The 16,816-nt window shown below is 49.1% G+C and overlaps 1 protein-coding gene across 1 annotated transcript in view; it reads right to left on the bottom strand.

The window, feature by feature from the left end:
- Positions 1–16,816, bottom strand: part of ABLIM1 (actin binding LIM protein 1) — a 232,406-nt gene that overhangs the window by 133,825 nt on the left and 81,765 nt on the right. The window contains exons 3-4 of the mRNA XM_075534800.1: positions 8,212–8,395; positions 5,062–5,171 (exon numbers count right to left, since the gene is read on the bottom strand). Of these exons, the coding sequence (XP_075390915.1) occupies positions 5,062–5,171; positions 8,212–8,395 (294 nt within the window). The remainder of the gene's footprint in view (positions 1–5,061; positions 5,172–8,211; positions 8,396–16,816) is intronic.

The following is a 16,816-nucleotide window of genomic DNA, read 5'->3' on the forward strand; positions in this document are numbered from 1 at the left end:
GAGGGAGGAGGAGGGGGGAAATGAGGAGCTGATATCAAGAGGTCAAGTAGAAAGAAAATGTTTTGAAAATGACGATTTGAAAATGTTTTGAAAATGGCAACCTATGTACAAATGTGCTTGGCACAATGGATGTACGTACGGATTGTGATAAGAGCTGTAAGAGCCCCAATAAGATGATTTTAAAAGAAAGAAAGAAAAGAAAATGGTCTTGCAACTCTTAAAGTCGATTGTGCCAAACAGAACGAGAAACAAACTGGAAAGTTCTTTCCTTTGAGCTGCTGGTTTTTTTTTTTTATCTGAGACGACTTCCGTTTGGTCTGGAGCAGAGCATTTGCCCCCGATCCCCGTGGGAGTTCCAAGTGCAGCTGGAAAAATGATGTGGAATAATGATGCTGCTTTCCCTAGAGGAGGAGGAGTCGGGATGGATTTGTGTGGGGGCACTCGGTACATCAATCAAACCAGCCCACGTGCAGTCAGACACTAGTCAGACGCCCTTTGAAATGGAAAGGCTGACTGTAGACAGCAGCCTACTCTAGCTCAGGTGCCTAAAATAGATGGGGCTGCGCAGGAAAAGACAAGCCAAGCTCCATCCCCACTGCTTCTAGCTTCCAGGTCTCCCCACACAGATGCCAGCCCCTCACCTTCTCCTTAACCCCTGGCAGCCCAAACCCTCAAATGATGGGCAAAGACAGAGATGGCGGAATTCAGGTGCATTTTAGAGGATTCTGTGCAGCCTTCTGGTAGAGCAAGATGTCTTCTGGCTGCGAAAACATGTTTTGCAGGTATGGATAGGCCAGGCCTGGGCAGTGGTTGACTTTGCCACCATTTTCTTAATGGGAAAGCAGTTTCATTACTGGTCACCACATCCCAGTCGGCTAAGTTTGATGATTATCTCCATTTTACGGAATGCTTGCTGCTTACTGAACCAAAACCCCATCAGAGTGGATGCAGCGGCTGTTTTCTCTGATTCGGGAACATCCCTGTGTGATTGGCCTTGTTTGTTTCTAAGAGACGTCTCCTGAGTGTGCCCCTTTGCCCAGTCTTGGGATGATGAGAGGTAGATCTGGCATGCGGAAAGAGCTCTGTGCTTGGAATCAAATCATGCTGATACATCTGCAGCCTTATGGTCACTGCTTCCAGGCTGAGCACCCCTGCCTTTGAAAGTAAGCATGACCACCGTGCTGTTTAGGAGCCACGGGGGACAGCCGTACGGAATCTCGTGCACACCTGGCTGACTTTCAGTTCCTGCTCTGCCATTTACCCTGTGTCCTTGGACAAATGACTCAGCCTTTCTCCGCCTGTGAAAAAAGAGGTGAACACTGGCGTGTTGTGAAAGGTTGGTTAGCGGATGTTCAAGCCTCACGAGTCCAAGAAAAGGCCTGACCCTGGTCCAGCTCCTGGGAGGCATCTTCTAAGTCTGTCTGATCAGAGGGCTTTGTGGATTTGGGGTCTTGGGCCATTACTCTAGCTAGTTTATGTGAACGATGTGATTTGTGATCGGGACATTAGGCCAGATTGTATCAGTAAGGCATCTGGAGGGGCTCCAGGCTGATGTGACCAAACCCTATTAAGAAAGTGGGACACTGAGGCTCAGGTGAGTTTCCCTACCTTGTCACACATCACTGGTGGGGGAATGAAGCCCTGCTGTGCACTTCCCAGGAAGAGGACAGCTGGAAGCCTGTGCCTGGTCTCCCAGACTTTGCCCCAGGCCCTGTTTGCTTTGGCAGATGGCTATTAATCTCCATCCATTTCTTTTGCTGTGAATAACAGTAAGTTTGAGCTACCAGCCTTTCTAAGTTCCCCAAGCTTTTCAAGGGAATGACTGGACTAGGGGTGGTTTGGGGGGATCCCTAACATGCTCAGTACGGACCTCTAGGGCTGGGATGAGGATTCAACTGAGGTGGTATTTCCAAAACAGTAAATACCAGATGAGGGGTTGAAGAAGACAGTGCATTCGTTACAGAGGTTAGCGGAATTGCTGTCAGAGAGAAGCAAGCATTGAGCCCAATGCAACAGCGAGGCACAGCCTCGGAGCTGCCAGTGCAGAAAGACGGCGGCGCTGGTCAGTAAACCCCAAGCCCGTTTGGTGAGAGTTCTCAATACAGTCCCTCCCGTCTTTGTCTTCCCTCTCCAGCCATCTTCTCCCCCAGTTCAGTGACCATGGGAATCCACAGCCAGCCAACGTGTTATCTAACGGTGGCTCAGAAGAACCCACCCATTTTCGAGCAGAACAGATGTTTCAAAGACAGGGGAGGACTCTGGATGTCTGAAGAGTTCATTGACTCTGACTACTGTCCAGGGAGGGTGGAAATGGATCACAGTGGAAGAAAAGAAGAAGAAGTCTTTCTAGGGAGCTCTTCCAAGTTCAAAGACTGTTTTATAATTATTATTTTAAATAGGGACTAACTTCACACCAGGATGGTTTTAAAGTATAGGACATTCCTAACCCATTACAAAGAATAGCCGGGCGTTTTCTAATTACGCCCGATGGACTTCAGAAGCTTGCTCAAATTCCCAGGACTCCGGTACTTATGTCCCTTCTTCGTTTGGGGACTCTGCCTATGTGCATCCAGAGAGCAGTTGGCTTTTCCACAGACGGCTCTGCCCATGTTCCCATAAAGGCCATCTGAGTGCTTAGCTAAATAGAAGAGGCCATTTTCAAAAGAACAGTGTTCTGACCATAGCAGTCACACAGCAATGGAACCCCATCCATCCAGAGCAAAGGAGACAATACTGCTGGGCTCAACTACCATTGGCAGCGAGCCATTATAAATCTAGCCTCAAAGAGGCAGCCCAGGGGCGCTCAAGTTCAGTTTCACAATTGCATTTTTGTCATTCCGGTGTTGTGTGCTCAATACATAGGTCATGGAAAATGAGAAAACCCAGCTTCTCTCTCCTGCCTCTGCCTCCCTGAGTGTGGAGACCGTCTGTCTTCTCAATGTCTCCTCAGAAGACTTTCAGGATCAAGAGAGTCCTGGGAGGTCAAGAAACAAAAGCAGAACCGGCCCATGCCCAACTGCAAACTGGTCGTAAGATCGGTACAACTCCGAGAGGGCACACTGGCCAAGAGCCAAGCTGGCGCTGCATGGAGTTGCCTGTGTGACTGCACGCACACATGTACCTGGGCTCACTAGAACTCTGTCATGCCCAGTTTAAGACCTTGCCTCTCCGTGGTCAACTGAACTTGTACTTGCAAAGGTCTGGCTTCCTCCTTGGTTTTGTGCTTCTGCATTGAGAGGTTAACAGTGAATAAGCAGTGGGAGGCTTTGGGCCTGGGGAAGAGGGAAGGAAACTACAGACAAAGCAAAAGAAAGCATTTAAATAGAAACGTAAATAACTATTTGGGGAGAGTAGGGCCTGGAAAACCTATTCCCAGGGTGCATTAGACTGGGGAGTGGAGGGCTTTAAAAATATTCCACTTCTGTTTCTTCCCCCAAGCAATGAGGAGAATGTGGTGAAGCAGCCAAGTGCCCAGAGAACAGTGACCCTTTCAGCTTGGAAGCCCCCGGGGGGCTCAGATTGGGCCTGGCGGGAGCTGTGGTCCTGCTCTGGCTCCTGCTGTCTTTCAGTACTCAGTACACATTCAGGTACTAAGGGTCCAGTCAGTGTGCTGGGTTTCTCCTTCCCTTCCTCCATTCTCTCCTTCCCTCCCAGGTGCCAAATGCAATTTCTATGCAAATACTTCGGCTGGAGTATTTCCCCTTTGGAACCAGCATCAGAAGGCTCTTCGATTTAATAGGAAGGTTTGGAATCCTTGTTATAAACCATAGAAAATACCTCAGAGAAAAGGCAACTCATCTCATCTTGAGGCCCTGAGACTTGCAGGACATAGAAGATGGTTGGCGTACACAGCACCCCAGGCCGACCCCTGCCCAGTGTCCCAGTGTCCAGCCACGGAAGAAGGCGAGACAGATGGGACACTCAATGTTCACAACAAGAGCACAATGACTTTGAGGATGTTGACTGAGCGACACCTGCCCGGCCAAGGTCATTCACTAGAAGGAATAGTTTCATGGGCTGTTATTTTAAATCTGGGGCCAGCTGGCTCTGTTTGGATTCCCATAGATCAGATGAAACCTTTTCATACAGAATTACAAAGCCCAACAGGTCTGTGTGTCTCATTCCCATTTGTTTGTCATGCCTGAGTGCCCTGAAGACTGAACTGCATCTCCCCCCTCCGTACCCCCTAAGACTTAATTACCACGTGGCCTAGGAGACACCTCCATGTGTCCATACTTGTCATCGACCTGTTCCCGCGGGAAAGCAAGCTCCCAGGGATGCAGAGTTGGGGATTTGGGCACGCTCTCTCGTGGGACGGACAGTCTGCTAAGTGAGGGAATGGTAGAAACCCGCCAGGCAGATAAGGGACGATTTACGTACAAATCAACAGAGGCGCCCCGAAGGCAGAGTGGTTCTACGTTGGGTTGTTAACCACAAGGCCAGCCGCTCCATAGGAGAGAGAGGAGGTTTTCTACTCCCTAAAGAGGTACAGTCTCAGAAACCCACAGGGGCAATTCATCTACCCTGTTGAAGAGGGCTGCCATGAGTCGGAATTGAGGCCGTGACAGTGAGCTTTTGCGTTCTATGACTCACTACAGAGTCCCTGGGCATTGCGAATGGTTCCTGCTCTCAGCTGACACCTGGAAGGACGGAGGCTCAAGCCTGCCCACAGGTCCCTTGGAAGAAAGTTCCACAAAACACGTCATGCAAGACCAATGGGGCACAGCTTGACCATGACCCACACCAGGTCGCCACGAGGAGCTGGGGCAAGCCACCACATTGGCCCCATTGGGGGCAGTGGAAATAGCTGTAAAGCACATCAGGTGTGGTCATATGTGGAATTCTCTGCCCTTCGTCCACTGTCAAAATGCTCACCTCTTAAGCCTGTGGGGAAGAAGGGAGGTGCTTTAATTGCAGGGGCTTCCGTGGAAGGTTCTCCCGGGATCACTCCTTACCTGAAGCTAACGGAATTTTCCCAAAACACCAGCCGACTGCAGGTACCTGCCTAAGCTACCAATGGGCTACGAAGGCATTCACATCTCAAGGTGGTTGGGCACTTACTGCTGGCGCAGGCGGCTTCCTTCGGGCTGGAGGACATCGGCTGGGCACACAGTTGACAAAGGCAGTCTCTCCCATTGAACGTGACTCGGTCGCCAGGTGGAAAGGGGCGTCTGGAGAGAGAAAGACACGGCCCTCCGGGTTATCCCAGCGATTCCATCTCTTACTCTAACTCCTTCTGCTTGTGGCCTCCGGTGCAAAGGCGGTCGGTCGCCAGCCAAAATGTCTGAGATGGCAGTCTTACCCAAGACAGCCAGCCAGGTGTCATCCCAACCAATCAGTCCTTCAGGGTAGAAAGAAGTGGGCGTTGGTTCTCAGACAACCAGCTAGTAGAACGGGAGGGTTTACGTTGCTTGTAGGAGGAGGGATGTTCTAACAAGTCCCCACACAAGGCACGCACAGTAGTAAATTTCCAATCGAAACTCCTTCACCAAGAACTACTTTAAATGCCACGAATTCCTACTGGAGCTTAAGGTCCCTCCCTGGGAGGGTTGGCTCCTAGTCAAGCGTGAACTCTTTCCTGCCCTGGAGCCTCGCCTACACTTAGGTCACAGTTATGGGAAATTAGACTTGGCCCCCAAACATCTGAATGCTTCTGAGGGTCTGAGACCCAGGCTCTTAAAAGCTTGGAGAGATACAACATGCTGTGAATACGGATGAGCATTAGCTTCTTCTCAGAGAAACAATGCCCGTGTATATTAGATCTTTAATAATGGCATGTTTTGCAAAAATGTGTCTGCGTGTTTGCTATCCATTTCTTCTCCAAGTTCTGCAGGCAAACAGCCCATCTGAAGAAGCCACAGATTTCATAAACATGACGATTCGCGTGCCAGCCATTTGCCACTGGCCATGTTACCAATAATCTTTGTCAACCTGATTTTTCACAATGGGAAGACAGAAGCCATACTGAAGGGCAAGTTCAAGCTTCTGGACATCACTTTTTAGTTTCACAGTTGCTGTTTCTCTTCAAGGCGCCCCTCTGTTGCCTAACACACACACAACTGTGGATTTAAAACAACTCTACAAAAATGGACTTGGTACCAGTAATCAGGGACACGTTTAAATTCTTGCATCCTAGCCAGTCACAAAAGGGCACATAGAGTATTTTAAAGAGGAAGGGCATCAAGGAGGGGCTGAAACAATGGGCTCAAACATAACAAGTGTGAGACTGGCGCGGGGCCAGGAAGGGTCACATGCTCCTGTATACAGGGTGGCTAAGAGTTGGAACCTACTCATCAGCACCTGAGAGGAGCAGCATGTGTGGGTGTCTACGTACTCACACAGATATTTGTAAGGAGTGATCTGGCTGGCTAGAGGTCCAGAGACGAGAACGTAGCTAAATAATGCTTATCTATGACCACCAACTTTGAAACTACGACCTCTCAGGAACATATAAGCTGTAGGACCAGAGACCTCGTGGTTAGCAGTTCAGCACCTAACCCAGGGCGCTCTGTAAAGGGCCCAGGTTTTCCCAAACTGGCTGAGGGACACAAGGCTTTGAATGCTGTCTCCCTGAGTCACTAGATCAGCAGGAGGCTATCGGGTCACAAGGGAAGACTGGCAAAGGGAATTTAGAGAGACTCCACAGTGGTCAGCCAGGTCTGGGCAGCTGTTCTCATCTAGTGCACAGCCTCGTGTTTCACTGAGGCCATGGCCTTGGGAAAGTTATGATTCATGGAGCTAGGAAGTAGAACAAGAACTCAAGGCCACAACATGCCAATCCAGGGCTCTGGAGAATGCTGTGCACAAAAGGCTGACCATGGAGATGTCAGGAGGAAGCACTGATTTAATACCACCAGCCTCTCCCCTAACCCTCCCAAAGTTTTAGCCCATTAAGCCAGAATTCCTGCCACATGCCAAATTATTATTTTTAAAGAGTGTAATTAATTGAGAATTGAGCTAATAGCTGTGCAAAGCTAGTAAAATAATTTAATTGTGACTATTTCCTTTAGGTCTTATTATGATTTAACTATCACGATCATCTTGTTTAATTAAGTATATAAAATGACTTCTCTCTGGCTGAGAAACAAGAGCTGATGCTGAAAACCAATAGAAAGCCTCTCTCCTGCTTTTTTTTTTTTTTTCAGAAAGGCATCATGTACTGTGCACGCTATTCCTGAAGGCATGGGCTTGAGGGATTAAACTGATCCCCAAAGGGCTGGAGCTTGCTGGGAAGCCCCCCTCTACCCACCCACTTACAGGAATCAAATCATCTTCAATTCTATAACGGGTGGTCCTCAACCTGAACAGCAACCCAGCTTCCCACTCCCATCCCACATCACATTTCTCCGTGAGACGGGTTTAAGCAAGCTAGCTCGATGTTAGCTGTAATCCCAATTGACAATCAATAGCTACAGAACAGAGATCGACACACTTCTGCAAAAGGTCAGGCTGTAAATGATTTTTTTTAGGCCTTGCAGGCCAGAGGGTCTCTGTCCCCATGGTTTAACTCTACCATTGCAGCTTGAAAAAGCCATGGGCAAGATGCATATAAGTGGGTGTGGCTATGCATCAGTCAAACCTTACTTTTCAAAACAGGTGTTGCATCTAATTTTGTTCGTGGGCCAGACTTTGCCAACTTCCACGAGATTGTAAATGAGACCATTTTAAACACAAACATTCTCTCTAGATTGAAGTCTTCCAGGTACACTTCACCTTTTGAGGAAATTACGCCATCCCCCCGAGGCTGCCATTGCTCCAAATGTTTTAAGGCTCAGCTGCTTTCAGATTTGACTTCAAATAAGCAACAGTGCTTCAGAGTAGACACCGCATACAACGTTTCCCAGCTAAGTTACTTTCTTTACTAAGACTGGTAACACAATAGGAAGATAAAGACATCTAAGGGCACAAAAGAAGAAGGATGCTTTAAGACTAAGTGCCATTCAAGATCCCAGAGGAGGGGACTATCATGCTTGGTGCGGTGGAGCATCAGTGGGAAGGAGCAAGGCCCTCAACGAGCGGGACTGGCCTCGTGGCTGCAGCAATGGGCTCAAATTAGCAACAGTGGAAAGGATGGTGCAGACCAGGCAGCGTCTGAGTCAGAAGTGACTGGTTGCACCTAACAACAACACAACAACCTCCTACGCTATCGCAGCCAAACCCGGAATGGCTCTGCTTGAGGAAACGGCGGGAACTGGAAAGAAAATCACTTACTTGCAGATGGTGCAGGCGAAGCAGGCGGGGTGGTACGTCTTGCCCAGGGCAGTCACCACCTCTCCTTCCACGAACTCCCCACAGCCATGGCAGCGTGTCCCGTACATCCGCTGGTAGTCCAGGGTGCAGAGGTACTCCCCGTTCTTGATGAAGAAACCACCTTGTGCCAGGTCACAGCCGCACACTGCCGAGAAACAAGTCACATCTGGTCATCATCATCAGCCAGGCCTCTGCGTAGGATGCCCTCTCCTGAAGGCTCCTTGCTCACCCTGCGGTATCAGGTTGTTGGGGGAGGAGGCTGGGACAAAGAGCTATTTATTGTTTGGGCTCTGGTTTCTCTCTTACCTCGCCCTCCCCTGCTCCCCTCCCTTGGAGAGTTAGGCCATATCTCATACAAGTAACATTCACTGGCTGGGTCTCAACTACTACTGTGACATGTCTAAGATCCAGGGCGCATCACACAGTCCTGATCAAAGGACACCCTGGTTAAGGCTGCTTCAGATACGAACAAAGGTGTCCCTGACGGTGCTTTTTAGGAGAGGTGCCCGCTGCTTGTCCACACAGCTGCTTGCTTTGGGTCAAAATTGTTACTGAGCTTAGTAATGCATTCCTACTGTATCACATGCCATAGCTGAAATGTCCAGTTTCCATTTTTTTCTACACAAAGGCAATAGTTTGCCATGCCATACAAAATTCAGACATTTAAGATTCCCTTGGGGAATAAAGAAAAGAAGTCAATGATAATATGTGTGTTTGTTATATGACATATATAAGTCTATTTTTCTATATAAATGTATTGTGTGTGTATATGTCTATCTAAGCAGTAGCTGCTCTAGGAGGGAGGTCTGGGAAGAGCCTCAATTTCCTTTAGAAGAGAAGGGTGGATAAACTGTGGTGCATGCAGCTTGTAGAACCGGACGGTTACAATGGGTTCCACTCATCTCTACACCCCAGAGGGCTGCCCATGATACATCAGATTATGAAAAGAACAGGTGTCATAGGCTAAAGAGTTTTAATAATCCCATTTTTTTCCATTAACTTAAAATTTTTTTAACATTTTATTAGGGACTCATACAACTCTTATCACAATCCATTCATATACATACATCAATTGTATAAAGCACATCTGTACATTCTTTGCTCTAATCATTTTCAAAGCATTTGCTCTCCATCGAGTCTGCTCCAATTCCTCACGACCCTTAGGACTCACTAGAACTGTCACTATGGGTTCACCAGACGGTAACTCTTTATGGGGCTTGGACGCCTCATCTGTCTCCTAGGGAGCAGCTGATAGTTTGGAACACCTGACCTTAAGGTTAGCAGCCCAACGTGTAACTCGCTCCACCACCACCAGACAAACTGAGGCCAAGCATATGTCTACACTTCATACAGAAGTGTGCAATTTTTATTAGCCACGCTTCAGAAATGTTAAATCTTAACCTACAACACTGACAGTACTAGGACTGACTGGTGTCCTGATTTCAAGGAGTCCTGGCGGCGGAGGGGCTAAGGACTCAGCCAAAGAACAAAGGGCCGGTGGCATGGCAGCACCAGGTGCCCCGTGGGAGGCAGATGTGGCAGTCAGTCGGCTTCTGTAAAGATTTACCATATGGGGGGCTTTCTCTATCGGAATCGGATTTTGGGTGGTTGGGTTAGGTTGCGGGGTGCGTCGTAAAAACACCACAGAACAGGAGGGAACACAGTAGGGAGGTGTCAGAAAGTGAGTAAAGAGAGGACAGCTGTCTGTGACCCAATGGGGCTGTGGCAGCAGCAATTTCTTCAATGTTCTAAAAACAGAAGTTAATATTGCATGGTCCAACAAATTCAGGGCAGGGGCATTCTCACTCCTGCGGATTCAGGAGCAGGTGAATCGTCCCTTGGTTAAGCTGCCTTCTCTTCTGGATGATGGCTGACTCTGATTTGTAAGACAGGGAGGCGGGAAAAAATGAGGAGTTGATGCCAGGGGCCTAGGTGGAGAGCAAATGTTTTGAGAATGATTAGGGCAATGAATGTACAAATATGCTTTACACATCTGATGTAGGTATGGATTGTGTAAGAGCTGTATCAGCCCCTAATAAAATGAGTTTTTTAAAAGAGAGGGAGTCGAGGTGGAGCAGACATGATCAATATGATCGATTTACTTTGGATCTTTGGGACACCTTCATTGCATTAGGTGAAAGCTCTCGTCGCAAATTTGATTTCCAAACGGTAATTCAGAAAGCAGTTGGGGTCTCTGCAATGTGTCAGCGCTCTCCCCTTCCCTCCCCTGGGTTCTGCTTTCTATGCTCCCCGGTCCCTCCCTACCTTCCCGCCTTTGCTAGTTTAGGTGCTACTGGTCCTGTCCAGTGGATTCTGACTCAGATCGACTTAAGCTCACATCTTTAGCTTGGACCAAATGCTCCATTTTGGTCTCACACAGTTAACTGTTCTAAGAAGCCTGTTCTCCATAGGTGTTATGGTTTCATCTTATTTAAAAACAAACAAACTGATCCACGTGAATCTGATGGATAGCCACCTGCTGCCCAGGATTTCTAAAGCTGTACATCTTCACAGGGGTAGACAGCCCCATCTGTCTCCCACGAGCAGCTGGTAGATTCGAACTGCTGACTGTGAGGGTAGCCAGCCCCCACAACTAATCACGGGTTCAAAAGGTGCCACTGTACGGTTAAGATATATAAAGATCATAGTAAAGTCAGAGAAACGGGAGAGGTGGGAGAGAGAGAGTAAAATAAAGAAGTCAGACACATCTCATGGTAGCAAGCTCACCTCAGCCCTCCTGGTGGTCCATGTGGAGGTGGGGGACGAGAAGGCAGGAGAGAGCGCTCACCAGGTTTTATTTCTCACCAAAGCTTACTATATATCTTTGGGGGCATGCAAGCCCTGTGATTACAGATAACCATCTATGTCATGAGAGGGGGTTGTAACATATAGGCAATACAAGCAATAGGAGGGGGATGACCTAGGGGTGTACACACAATAGTACAGGGAGCGAATAGCAGTACATATGTGGCGAAATGGGTGGACTCTAGACTCAATATAGTAGCCCAAGCTTAATCATCCTTGGGTGGTCCCAGACTTGCCTTCGGGAACTCCCTCGAGGGAACAATATCAGAAGGGAGTGGGCCTTACCCAGGATGAGTCAGACTATACAGTCTGGTTGCTCTAGATACCCTTAAGGAGAATAACCTCTGACCTACATTCAATGACCTAGTGTACAGCCATTTGCCACGTGTAGCAAGCAGCGTCTTGGGTTTGGCATCTATTTGGGGAGACAACTTGGGAGAAATCTTTCAGTTTCCCACAACTCTGCTGTTAGCCACCCAATGGGCAACCCACCCCGCCAGGGGGGCTCCTTGCGCTGGTTGGGAGGGTCTTCTATTCAAGGTTGTCCCAGGGCAAAGGTCTTGAAGGTACCTCCAATCTCTTTTAGGCCAGTAAGTCTAGGCTTTTTTTTTTTCATTTAAAATTTTTTCCATTTATTTTCCTTAACTGGCCTTGCTTTTTAGAGAAATTTTAGGTTTATGGATAATTTGCGCAGAAAGTACAGTGCCCCCCTTCCCAACCCCACCCGCAGTTTTGATGACTAACCCCTTGTGTTAGGATGGTACATTAATTACGGCCGATCCTCTACTATTGAAGCCTGGAGTTTACATTGGGGCTCACACGTTAGAGAGCACAGCCCTATAGGTGCTGACAGATGCATCCCATCGTGCATCCACCATCACAGTGTCACGCAGAACGCTCTCACTGCCCCTAAAATGTGATGGGTCTGTCCTATAGGGTCCTCGCTCCGCTTGGCAGCTGAGGATCTGAGAGTCGTTTCTGTGGTTTGGCCTTTTCCAGATGGTCAGACACCTGCAAGCACACAGTAGACAGCTTGTCCACTGCCTTCTCTTTCCCTGGGGCTATGCATGGATGCTCCCCGGTGCATCCCTTTGGATTGCTGACTCGTTCAATTTAGTGGAAGCAACAGCAGAGACTCAATGTTTCTTCAACAAGGGCTCGCCCTACCCTTCTCTCGCCCGCCCCCCAATCAAGTTGTGGTCTGGACACATTCGCCTATACTAGGTGAGAATGAACAATACCTGTCCTCCTGTGACTGGCAGAAATGCTGCTTTTAGCTCTCAGCCAGGTCAATGTACTGCTTCCTGGCCTCTGGATAGTGCCCTGCGTGCCTGCCCCCTCCAGGGCTGCCTGGTGTGAGAGTGGGGGAGGGGTAGACCCAGGTCACAGAACTCTCCCTCCTACGGGCTGTCCTCCCCGTGCACCCTAGTCTTCAATGAATGTCTCAAAGGTCTTGCCTTCACCCAAAGAACTCTTACAGTCACTCCCTTACCCCCTCCTTCCTGGGGACTACTAGGGACAGGGTTTTGAGGGGTCTCTTCAAATCACCCCCATGTTCATTTAGAGTGTGGGGTCAGAGTGCACCGGTTCCTGCTCTGGAAACTAAGATACCAGGCATTTTTGTTCCCACACAGCACAGTCCCAGCAGGGAGCTCAAAATAGCTCAGCGGAGCCCCATAAACAATCATGAGAGGGGGCAGCTCCCTGACAGAAGTAACCATTTTGTTTATGCTTCACCCTGGAAGCAAACACGAACCTCAGACCATGCGGCGAAATTATTTTCACACGAGCTTCTAAAGGCACCTTAAAATCCATCAGCGCCTCTGGTGGAGAAGAGAGTCCGACAGGCTCCCCCTCACCGAAAGCTGAGCCCCTGAAACTGGGTATTTGAAGGTTTGTGGAAGCTTCATGCGTGAATCATATTAACTCTAACCAGTTCAAAACCACCATCTGCTCCCCGGGAGAAAGGAGAGGCCTTCTCCTTCCTCAAGCAGTCACAGTCTCAGAACCCCAGGGGCAGTTCCACCCTGTCTTCCAGGGTCGCTGTGAGTCGGCATCCACTTGATAGCGGGGAGTAGGATGCGTAGGTCAGACCAGGCTTGGCTTTGCATTTAGCAATACCACTAATGCTAATACGCAGGCCTGGTGACAGAGAGAATATATATATATATATATATATAGTTTGACGCATAATGACCCTATCAGACAGCATGGAACTGTCCCTCTGGGTTCCCAAGGCTGTCAACCTTTAGGGAGCAGAAACCTCATCATTCTCCCACAGAGAAGCTGGTAGTCCCAAACAGCTGACCTGGCAGTGGGCAGTCCAACGCCAAACCCTGTGGGCCAGCAGACACGAGGCTAGAACTGTGATTTTAGGGAGAGGAGGAGAAACTGGATTGGGATCATAAGGTGGCATGGGGGATCTATTACGGGTCTGGGAAAGAACAGGTGAAAAATGTCATAGATGGAGCCGGGATTCCAGTGAAGTCAAGGAGGCCCAGTCAATGAAAAAAGTACATGATGGGCATTTCACGGAATTAAAAGATGAGCTCTTTTCCGTCTGAGGAGGACAACACGGGAGACAGCATGTTTGGTGTGTGCCCAGATCCACTGAAAGCTGCTACCCTACCGGGGGTCACAATCAGAGACGGCTCCTGCTGAGACTGCCCACCAAGCTCTGGTGAGAAACCTCTGTCTTCTAAGACAGGTGGCCCTCCCACCCTGGAGAGTGAGCACATGCCCCCTCAGGACAGGGGCCTCTAGGACAGCTGACTTCCAAAAAAAACATTCATTGCCACCAAGTTGATGTTGGCTCATAGGACAGGGCAGAATTGCCCTCACGAGTTTCTGAGACTCGAACTCTTTACGGGAGTTTAAAGCCCCATCAAATCACAGGGATGACACTGTCATTAAAAAATCCTTTTAAATAAGTTTTCAACCCTTCCCAAAGGAATATCTTAAAAATGAGCTATAAATACAGTAAGTGAGTTCTTACAGTGTGGGTGGATACGGCTGTCTACTCCTGTAGCGATTTAAAACCTGGGAACCCAAAGTGACCATTACACCCTGCCCTAGCGGGGTTGCTTTGAGCCAGAATGGACTTCATGGCAGAAGGCTGAGTTTCCGAGTTCTGATAGCATAAAAGATGACATCATCCAAGTTCACTTGTCAAAATGTAAACACAGCGAGGTCCTTCATCTGTATCGAAGGGGCTCCACCCTCCCCGCACGCAGTCACCTTCCATTTCACGAGAAGTCACGAGTGTTTGCATGAAGCCCAACCTTGAACGAAGTTGAATTTTAAAAAAGAAGCAAACCAGCTAACACACGTTCACTTCTTCACCTCAGTAGGAGGTACAACCTGAATGTGTCTGACGGTACCAGAGAAGACGCTAAGAGGACAGTTTCAATGTGCGTGGACTCCCGCGATGGCCTAGGCCATCTGAAAAGCTCAGGGAGCAAGGGACCACTTCCCACCCCAGCTCACCCAACTGAGCCTCACCCGTGTAAGCCTCACACCGCTTAGGGCAACAGTCTCCACTAGACATGACTCTACGAACACTGCTGCCAATGCGACCTCTTTACGGGAGTAGAAAGCCCCATCTTTCTTCCACGGAGCGGCTGGTGGTTTCAAACAGCTGACGTTGTGGACTGCAGCCTAACGTGTAACCGCCATGCAACCTGGGCTCCTCTGCTTCCACTTTGTGACAGTAATCACCATTGTCCCTTGGACTTGTGCGGCTGTTTGAGTGTCCAAAGAACATCCCTGTGAACATAATCTACCCCACTGCCTAGCACAGGGGCTGATACCTAGTGAGTGCTAATTTGTGTGTGTAATAAAAATAAGCTAAGTTCATCAAGGCATCTTGTCATTCTTCTGGAGATAGTGTCCAAAGACACAGAAGTCCTGGAACAGAAGCAAAGATTTTTTTGGTTCGAGGTCCAGCAGGCAATTTGAGCTCCATGCTCACCTTGCTTCCACAAGCCCCCTCAGGCCCGCGGGGCTTCAGGGGTGGGCCTGGCTGGAGATGCTGCACAGCGGTGTGTTGAAGTCACAGCTGAGGGACCCCGAGTACAGACAACCTCAGGCTTTCATAGTGAGCTCTTCACAAAATTGTCCACTCTGGGTTGCAGTGGGAGTGGCCACCGCCATTGTACTAGACAACACAGCATCTTCTCTCCGCCCCTGAGGGTGCCCCTGGCTCTATCTTCCCAGGCTGTTTGCTGCCCAGACGTTCTTGAAAAGGTCATTCTGAGCAAAAGGTGGTTGGTCAGTCGCTCTGCTCACAATAGCCCCACTGGATAGCTGCTCCCAACGCGAGTCCACCTTTCTACCCTGGATGTCTTAGAGCCTGTGTGGGACTTTCTCCTTTCTCCAAATTCCATTTTGGAATTCAAAGTCATCCATCTATTTATTTGAACAGGCAACACATCAACATGGCACAACATGCAAGATACTCAGGATTATCCTTAAAGAAGAAAATGACTGCCTGAGAGCGAGTTCCCATTTGCCATGAGAAGGCAGCACCTCTGTACCACGCCGCTCTTCCATCCAGGAGCCTGGGTGGTGTAGTGGTTGCTTGTTGGGTTTGTGGTTAGCAGTTCGAACTCACCAGCAGCTCCCTGGGAGGAAGACGAGGCTTTCTACTCCTAGAGAGTCAGTTTCAGGAATGCACAGGGGCTGTTCTATTCTATCTTACAGGGTCCCTATGAGCCAGCACGACTTGGTGACCGTGACCCTGTCCTATAGGGTTGCTGATTCAGGATCGACTCAATGGCAGGTTTGGTTTGGTTCTGCCACCCTGCTTCAATCTGCCTTGCAACCAGCTTCCGGATGACTGTCTGTGTGTGCCTTCAAGTCCAATCCATCTCCCGGAGACCCCACAGGACAGGGTGCAGCTGGCCCGGTGAGCTTCCTGGGCTGTAATCTTTACGGGAGCAGCCTGTCGCCTCGTTCTCCCGCAGAATCGTGGGTGGGTTTGAACCTCCCATCTTTCAGTGAGCAGCCAAAGCTTCGCCATGCACGGCCAAGGCGTCTTTCTGAATGGCTGCAATTCTCCAAATAGGTATCTAAAGGGTACTCTCAGCCTTTCAGGGATATAAGACACTGCTTCTCCCACGTCCTTCGGTTGTTTTGTTTTCTGGTGTTTAGTTGAGGTTTTACTTGTGCTTCAAAACAACCCACAGCCTGTCTTCCTTCACCAGCCCAGGTTAGGACATTTCCAGTCAAAACCAGCAGAAGAAACTAGGAAGCAGCAGCCGTGTAACCAAGAGCCACGTGAGAGGGGCTGTCGGCACCACCCACCAGGCAGACCCCGCAGCTCGGCGATCCATGACTGATCTCTTTACTTACACGCTTCCTTTTCTGAGGATAATGTGACTGCCTAATAGCCACTTAAGCACGTGATGAATCTTGTCGACTAGCTCAGGAATGAGAAACATTTACGGAGAATGTTCAAGTCCCAGAGGAACAGATGGTTACGTTTCATTCATTCATTCGTTCGTTCATTTGTTCATTCATTCATCCATCACTTGGTTGATTCAGGGGATGGCGAGTGAGCACCTACTTTGTCAGGCACTGTCCTAGGCCCTGTGGAGACTGAAGTGCAGGACACACAGACAGAAATTCATGACTTCCAGGGGCTTCCTCGCTAGCACAGCTTCAGGCAGAGTCCTGGGGGTGCAGTGGGTAAGCGCTTGGCTGCCAGGGGAAAGGCTAGCAGTTAGAAACGACCAGCGGCTCCACAGAAGAACGGACACCC

The sequence above is a fragment of the Tenrec ecaudatus genome, chromosome 16 (assembly GCF_050624435.1).
Source record: "Tenrec ecaudatus isolate mTenEca1 chromosome 16, mTenEca1.hap1, whole genome shotgun sequence".
Classification (NCBI taxonomy): Eukaryota; Metazoa; Chordata; class Mammalia; order Afrosoricida; family Tenrecidae; genus Tenrec; species Tenrec ecaudatus.